General features: G+C 37.1%; 2 protein-coding genes across 2 annotated transcripts; both read left to right on the top strand.

The window, feature by feature from the left end:
* The first annotated feature begins 1,940 nt into the window (after window positions 1-1,940).
* Window positions 1,941-4,982, top strand: LOC113297937 (thioredoxin M3, chloroplastic-like). The gene is made up of 2 exons (XM_026546552.1): window positions 1,941-2,295; window positions 4,186-4,982. The coding sequence occupies exons 1-2, from the start codon at window positions 2,067-2,069 to the stop codon at window positions 4,509-4,511; spliced, it is 555 nt and encodes a 184-aa protein (XP_026402337.1). The 5' UTR covers window positions 1,941-2,066; the 3' UTR covers window positions 4,512-4,982.
* Window positions 4,983-5,673: 691 nt separating this feature from the next.
* LOC113332248 (protein RALF-like 34) lies at window positions 5,674-6,728 on the top strand. The gene has a single exon (XM_026578829.1). The coding sequence runs from the start codon at window positions 6,049-6,051 to the stop codon at window positions 6,487-6,489; it is 441 nt and encodes a 146-aa protein (XP_026434614.1). The 5' UTR covers window positions 5,674-6,048; the 3' UTR covers window positions 6,490-6,728.
* Window positions 6,729-8,594: the final 1,866 nt, after the last annotated feature.

Below are 8,594 nucleotides of genomic sequence, written 5' to 3' on the forward strand. Positions count from 1 at the left end.
CATCATAGTTGATATAGAAGTGTTAAATGAATGTGGTTAAGACAAAAGTGTTCATATGGCTAACTTCGGTTAACTGTTATTAATCCAACTTAATATACACGTTTAGGTACGGTTACCCATATCTAAATGAAGATATATTTTATTTGTGTGAAACAAGCTAAGACCATATAATAGTGGAGAGATATTGCTTTGGTTTTAAGCAGACTTAACTTGAATCTTAAATCAGGTTTTCATCTAACGGTGAATATTGAATGCTTTGTTACTAAGCTATCTTAGATTTTATTGAAAGCAAACCCTGATTTTAAAGACTATATAAGGAGAACTCTAGCAACTGGAAAACCTAATCCCGACACTTTCCTGTGTCCTAGTTGCAACTAGAGTCGATTCTCCTTTAACCTAGGTTTTTCCAAAACCATTATAGATTAACGACTTGAAGACTTCATTTGGGATTCGTGAAGCCAGACCCAACTATTTTCTCTATAGTTGCGTGTTCTGATCTTACTTGTTCTATCGTATTGAGTACTATCTTCTCTAAGATTTGCTCGAGATTTATCTCCGATAGGTAAAATATAAAAACTAATCACAAAGCTCTTCGTCTCATTCTTTGTGATTTCACAATAACTTCTTCTACTACCATATAGTTAAGTTATTGTGAGGTGATTGGTATTTCTAGGCTGCTATTCGGGAGTATAAGACCGTATTATCAATTGGTTCATGTTCAGCTTGATTTATCAAAAGACGGAACAAAAACTTCATAAGTACTTCTGTGGGAGACAGATTTATCTATCAGAATAGACTTATCTGCGGGAGACAGATTTGTTTATAAGTCTTCGACTTTGGGTCGTAACAACTCTTAGTTGTGGGTGAGATCAACTAAGGGAATCAAGTATGCAGAATCCGGCGTGGTTCTACAGGCGTAAGGAAAGCGACTGTACCTTAATCGGTGTGAGACTTGGTTAGGGCTCAACTACATTCCAGTCTGAAGTTAACTTGTAGTAGGCTAGTGTCTGTAGCGTATTAATACAGTGTGGTGTTCAAATCTGGACTAGGTCCCGGGGTTTTTCTGCATTTGCGGTTTCCTTGTTAACAAAACTTCTGGTGTCTGTGTTATTTCTTTTCCGCATTATATTTGTTTATATAATTGAAATATCACAGGTTGTGCGTAGTTCAATCAACTGGTAAATCCGACCTTGATTGTTGGATATGAATTGATTGGCACTTGGGCCTTGGTCTTTGGTGCTGTTCAAGTTATCTCTCATATCAATCGGGCTCACAGATTTCTATCTGTCCGATTGCAGATTATATTGAGAAATTGAGATATAACTCTTTGATATCCTTCTTGGTTGAGCTCGCTTTATAAGCTGGTGCTCTCGGAATTATATTGAAGTTAGTCCATACAGATTGCCGAACGAATTATTGGATGTGATTGTTATACCCCGTTTTTTCACTAACGCTAGCGCTGTACTGACCATCAAACGATGGACACTCTAGCACTTGTGAGAGATTCTATCGCGTATGCCTAATAAATTTGACACTTTGGTAGATATGTTTGTCATTTTGTCATAACGATCATGGGTGTAAGACCAACTATCTTGTTTGACATGTACATTGGAATGCCTTACAATTTATTCTTTGTTTTAGGATACGGAGTTTTTACGGACGGGGAAACTGCTATTCCTCATTTCAGTTTCCCGTCTGAGGCAAACTTACATTTTCTCACCTCCGATCATTAACTGAACTGAATCAACAGTAAGACTGGTCAGGTAGCTAAAAACGGATTATGAAGTATGCGAGTTGATCAGAGAAATCAAGTTTACTGAAATACCCACAATAATATTAGAAAAGACTCACACATCAAAGCAAAACAGAGAACAAGTGTAAAGGCTAAATCCGTCAATTTGATAACCAACTACTCAACAATAAAAGAAGTTCGTCACTGAAGTTTTCTTCACTCTGATATCTGATTTGACGAAAACATTTCCCTCTCATTCTTTCTTCTTCCAACAAATCATTTCATCTCTCTAAACTGATTTCAGTTATTTAGCGTGACTCACATCATCAATTCAATGGCGATTGTCACTTCTATATTCAATGGCGATTTGACGAAAACTGATTTCATCTGCTCATCTATGAATCCGAAGATCGGACTCTCATCGAGATCACTACATTTAAAACCTCGTGAAGAATCAATTAGGTTTCCTGTAAATCCAGTCCAGTACACATCATCATCTCTATCTCTGAAGAAAAAATACTTATGGAAATCTGTGATCGTGGCTTCTATTCATCGCGCTGAACGTAAGATTTTCCTCTCTTTTTCATGGATTTTGTCTCGATTAAGTTATTAGAATAGGGTTTTATGTTTTTGTTTTTTCTAATCTCATTTATATAGCTTGATTTATTGAAATTGAGGTGTTCATATGGACGATCCGTTTTCATTTTGTTAAGTAAATCAGAAACGGATTAGTGGTAGTTTAAGTAATTTCGCTATCTTCTATGAGGAATTAAATCTCTTGTATAGATTAATTTCGCTATCTTCTATGAGCAATGTTGAGCTTCAATTCAAATTAGGTTTGCTACGATGTTTGAGCTGTCTTTGTGTTTCCACGAACTTGCGTGTCCGAGTTCGGTTTTGTTTGTGACTTTGTGTTGTTGTGCTTGCTTGAACCATCTACATACTACCACTTTTGAAACGTGTAAAACAGTCGTATATGGTTCTGGATCAATTTTAACAATACAAAAGTGGGGACCGATTGTAAGCAATGATGAGTATTTTGATTTCTTACGTTAGTTCATAGATCATTGGTAGTAATTTTCAATTTGTCACTGACTGCCCTTCAGCTAAAGTGATAATCATTCAGATTGAATCTATAATAATTATACATAGCATGCTCTTGGAGTTGTTGAATATACAAACCCCTAACTTCCATTTATTCTCAAGTCTGATATGGAAATGTCAACAAAGTTCTAAAGAAATTTTCAGATTGAATGATTATTTTTTTTGGTCGGCACTTGCTAAGTATGAACCTGATTGACTTCTAACAAAGTGCTAGATTTTTCAAGTGCTAACTGCTAACAAAGTTCCGCTGATAATGTATCAGTGAACTCTATGAAACTCATGATTCTAGAAGCACTCATCAATGTAAATGATGCGTGCTTTGATAGTCAAACCGTTAAATAGGATGTAGAACAGCACATTAAATGATAAACACTAATTAGGATGGTTCCACAGTTGCAACTTGAACTAATGGTTGAGGATAGGTGCCTGGTACTGTTAAATAAGGAGGTGGAGAATAAATAAGAAGGGTACACATTTACGACTTTACTAATGGTAAATGATAGGTGAACTGTTAGTCAAACCGTCAAATTTCAAGGCGCATTTGATTGATTGAATTTTTATCTAATGTTGACGATTTTGTGCTTTTTTCTTGGTTTCAATCAGAATGAGTGGGTATTCGATTATCATTTCATTTTCTTAATTATCATTTAATAAGAATACCACTGTGCTCCTATTCACTTTTTATTGGTGGTTATTGTTTGTACTGTAAGTCTGTAATCCCTTGTGAGGTTGAGATGTACCAGATTTGAGACTTGTATGTTGTAAATATAAATTTTTGTTGCCTCATTAGTGTCTTTCCTCTATTTACATGAGGATATCCATTCACTCGCACCGATCTATTTTTATGTTCTTAATTAACGGCACTATGTTATAAGTATTGCAACTACATAACTCTTTAGTTAAGCTCACTATCCGCACATTTTACAATCCAGCATGTCCTGGTTGAACAATATAAACAGGTGTTGGAAAAAAAAATGAAATTGGCTCTTGTTGGGCACTTGAACCTTTTTCTTTGTGGATTATATATATAATCGGTAAATTAGTCCCTTGTATGATTTTTTGCTGTTGTGTTGAGATAAATCTGTCCGTAGGCTCACATGCGGAAAGGAAACAAGTAAAATGCGGAAGAAAGAGTGATAATAAGATTAATAAGTAGATCCAAAAATGAAGTAGGAGTAACAGGAGTTATGTTTAGAAGCTGTTTGGCTGTCTGCAGTTATCGTCGCTCTTCTGGCATAATATCGAACTTTTCTCGCTCAGCATTTTAGGGAGCTCATGTATGCTATGCTGCGATTTGCAACAATAGCATGAAAACTACACTTTTAACCATTTTTCTTGGTATTTCGCAGCGGAGGTTGTCACAGAAGACACCTGGGATGAGTATGTGTTGAACAGTGACATTCCTGTTATCGTGGAGTTCTGGGCTTCTTGGTGTGGTCCCTGCAGGATGGTCCACCGTGAGATTGAGGAAATCGCAAATGAGTACGTTGGGAAAATCAAGTGTTACAAGCTCAGAGCAGATGTGGAGTTCAAAGTTGCCGAGAAGTATGGAGTCAAAGCTGTTCCAATTGTTTTGTTTTTTAAGAACGGCGAGAAGAGCAATTCGGTGATTGGTACCATGCCCAAGCATGTCTATACAGCAGCCATTGACAAGCTCCTTACACCCTCCTCCTGAGGCAGTTTCTTTTTTTCATCTTTGGACCTGGACATCATGTAAGTAGTTTGGAATGTGGATCTCCATTTTATCACAAGAGTTGGTGTGGCCATTTTCTTTTCTTTCTGTAGGGTAAGACTTTCAGCTTTCCTGCATTTCCATAGACTTTATGGTAGGCTCTGATAATGTTCCGTACATGAATGAATTATTGACCTGTTAATAGGTGTTGATACAAGTTGTCCTTAGAAGTTGCCTTGATCCGTTTTAGGTGGATCACTCGGTTCGTTGTATTTTCTGATATTCTTCTTCAATTTGGGAACAAGGAACATATCGTTACTTCCCCCCAGTTTACATGTAGAGGATCCATTCTTTTCTTTTATTCAAGCATCATAATGTATATTTGAATTTGGATAACTCTCATGGAGTCTTCTGTATACTTGTTCTTGTTTGAGGAACCTTTTAATGAAATAGAAAGCTGCACTTTTTCTGAATCTGTCATTCCGAGTCCGAGAACTGACGTATGTTTTCCCGTGTTACTGTTTCTAGTTAGCCCTACATTCATTATGTGACTGTTTGATTGTCCGTTGACACATCCATCTGAAATGACAATCAAGATTTAAATGGAGGAAGTGAAATACTCCATATCAAACTGTCTGTATCATCTAAATAATTGTAGAGAGCTGGAAAAGGCTGGATGTGTAGACTATAGAGTGGTGAATGAGTTACAAAGTCATTGCTGTTATTCATGTGGAAGAAAACAATCGTCAGGTTTGCAAAATGTACAGCCTTTGGTCCCGGAGACACGTCCCCGAGTTGTACCGCAAACCTATATGGCATTCACTGATTAGTTACATTGCTTTCGTGTAAAACTCACATCCATGCATCTATATTATTTGCTTGGATTTGGTACAATGCTATTTGACGTTGCTTAACATGCTTACAAAAGAATGAGAAGTACGGGTGGTGCTACTGCTTAATTTCGGCCGGGTGCCCGCGTTTCGCAAAGAGTAACACATTTTTTTTCTAACAATCAGTGGGAGTGGTGGGAGAGAGGTGATGGAATCATCAACGGATGCATTTTGAGGACCCACGCGTTGCCGCAAATGAAGGCGATTGTATCGCCTCACTGTAATACAAAACCCCCAATTCCCCATTCTCATTGCATACATGTAACATACATCAACGTAATGGCACAGCTAGCTAAACTCAATTCATTATTAATACAGCAGAGAGAATAATTCTTGGATATTTAAGTTAAACTAATGGCGCCACAACGGTACAACTACTGATTCAGCCGACCGACCCCATGTGCTTCTAACGTAGATCCACTGTACCACTCGCTTACACATTTCCCAGGGTAGAGTAGACTCTCTCCTTAACCCTTATCTCCACCTCTTAAATCTCAAGTGACTTTACTTTCTTTAGATCTTCTCCTATCGAGACCTCAAGAATAAGAAGTAAAGGAAAGGAAAGAAAAGAAAATTCAGTAGTTTTGGAAGACAGAATATTGTTCTTCTTCGCAGTAGAAGAAAAAGGGTTAAAGATTTGTTTCATTAAAATGGCATTCTCATTATCATTATCATCATCATCTAATAAGCTGATGATCGTCCTTCTATGTGTCTGTTTCTCTTACTTGGTTAGTGTTAAAGCTGAAGTAGTACTAGTACTCTCAGATAGAACAAGTAGCTCTCAGCAACCACAGCTACTAGAGTGGACAACAAATGCATCATCAGGTTCAGATCAATCTATTATCATGGATGAAGACGAAGAAGACTTGGCTATCAATGGTGATGATTTCTCCGAAGACGGTATCATGCGTAGGGCTCTCTATGCGAGACAAAAGCATTACTACATCTCATATGGAGCATTATCAGCAAATAGGGTACCATGCCCACCTAGATCAGGTAGATCTTACTACACTAACAACTGTTACAAAGCTAGACAGCCTGCTCAACCTTATTCTCGAGGCTGCTCAAGAATCACTCGATGCAGGCGATAGATCCATATATTGCATTGCTATATTCCTACCCACCCCCCATTCATTGTAGTTGTTTTTTTCTTTTTCTTATTTTGGTTCTGTTTTGATCTTTTCTTTTCTTTACTTTTTTTTTTCTTTTTCTTATATACATTTGATTTATTCAGTCCAGATATTTTTCTTTGGGGTCGTATGCTGGATTTGGTCTATGTAACTACAGCTTAATAAATTCGAAATCTATGGGAAATTTTATTTTTGAGCAAGTTCTTTGTAGGTGTCATCTTACAGTTTATCATCTGTTAAAATGAAAAATGTTACATATGTTAGTCTGTCAAGTCAAGCTCAAGGCTTTTGGTTTAGATGGGAGTTTAGACATTGTTCTTCCCTGGCTGCTGCTGCTGTTGAATTTGGTATGTAGATGGTGGAAAAAAGACACATTGTGAAGGATTTGGGATAGATCTAGCATTCATTGAATCCAGGGACCAAAACAAAAATGAATACAGCAATATTGTATCATTGATGATAGTGAATGGAGGGGGTGTGCCATAAGGTATGCATGATCTAGTATTTTGCAACAAGTGACCCCATGAAGAGCTTAATTATGTGCACCGCTCTCACAAGTGGATGTCCTCTGACCTTCATTATCGAGCCCCCATGTGTCACCATTCTGCACTTACACTTCAGCGTCGGCTAGGACAAGGTGAACTGCCGGACGCCCACATGGTGCTATATGAAAACTATGTTGACGTATAACTCTGGTCCTAATATGCAATTCCCAGGTCCCTTTCGCTTATGCTACAAAGGCTTACAGCAAGTATTATGGTGAGTCTAGGCTAGGCCAAATTTAGGATTTCTAGTTTAGTCTAGGGGTTGCCTAGACCAGATTTAGGATTTCTAGTTTACGCCTTGTTTGTTTACTCCTGACTCATCTGAGTCATCTGGGTCTGAGTCGTCTGGATCTGACTGAAATTACCTGACTTGAGTCAGATTTGACTCAATATGTTTGTTTGAGTCAGATCTGACTCAGCTGACTTAAAAAAATGTGAGTCAGTGATTTGATCCCATGAGTCAGCGGTATTTTGTTACCTGACTCAAACGGGTCCGAATCAGGGGTTAGGCCTGAATCAGATCTGACTCAAAATTAAAAATAAACGGTCTAACATCTGACTCGCGACGAGTCAGGGATTGACTCAGATTCAAATCGCGAGTCGGATGCAAACAAACATGGTCTTAATCGATGGGAAGCGGTCGTCATGGTACTAGACTATTGGAGGTAGTTTGGCACAAATAATGTAAGCGGCGGAGTTTTTTGACTTTGACTCGGCATAACTAAGGTTCCAAAAAATTCAAAATAGTAATATGTATACATAAAACATGCACGTTTTCTCTCATTTTTTTTCTTTTACATCTATTCGTTCGTTACGATGAGCAAAATTACTCGTTTGGATATAAAAAAATAGCAATATGTATACATAAAACATGCGCGTTTTCAAAATAGTAATATGTATCCGTAAAACATGCACATTTTTCTCTCATTTTTTTTTCTTTTACATCTTTTCATTCAAAAACGATGAACAAAATTACTCATTTGGATATAAAGGTGTTCCAAGTAGAATTTTGCATGGCATAAAAAGGGTCTATTTTCTACACAAACGCGGTTCTATTGCATCTTTCAATTTTAAGTTACATCCTCAAACTAATGAAAGGTTAGTATTCAAATGCTTCTTTGATAATCATGATATTCTTGATCTTAGGTTGAATAAATACATTGTATACTTAATTAATCATTTGAACGTAGAAGTAGTTAAAACATCGTGATTATTACTAGTTGTAGGAGTATTGCAGATCAATATAATTAGGTTATTGATGTAGTTTGGTGTAGAATATTGAATGCTTTGAATTGAAGTCAATAAATTTCTTATGAGATACAATGAGCCATATGCATGGGTATTTGAGAGCAATAGAATCCAATATGTAGAACCTTTAGAGAAAGGTACGTACTGGTGTCAACCTAGTGCTGAAGATATTTATACCGAACGAGGATTTCCTAGAATGCTTAGTAGTTTGGATTGTATATGTATGACATAAAAGAACTATGGTGTAGCTTAGCAAGAACATATATGGGTAAA

The sequence above is a fragment of the Papaver somniferum genome, chromosome 1 (genome assembly GCF_003573695.1).
Source record: "Papaver somniferum cultivar HN1 chromosome 1, ASM357369v1, whole genome shotgun sequence".
NCBI lineage: Eukaryota > Viridiplantae > Streptophyta > Magnoliopsida > Ranunculales > Papaveraceae > Papaver > Papaver somniferum.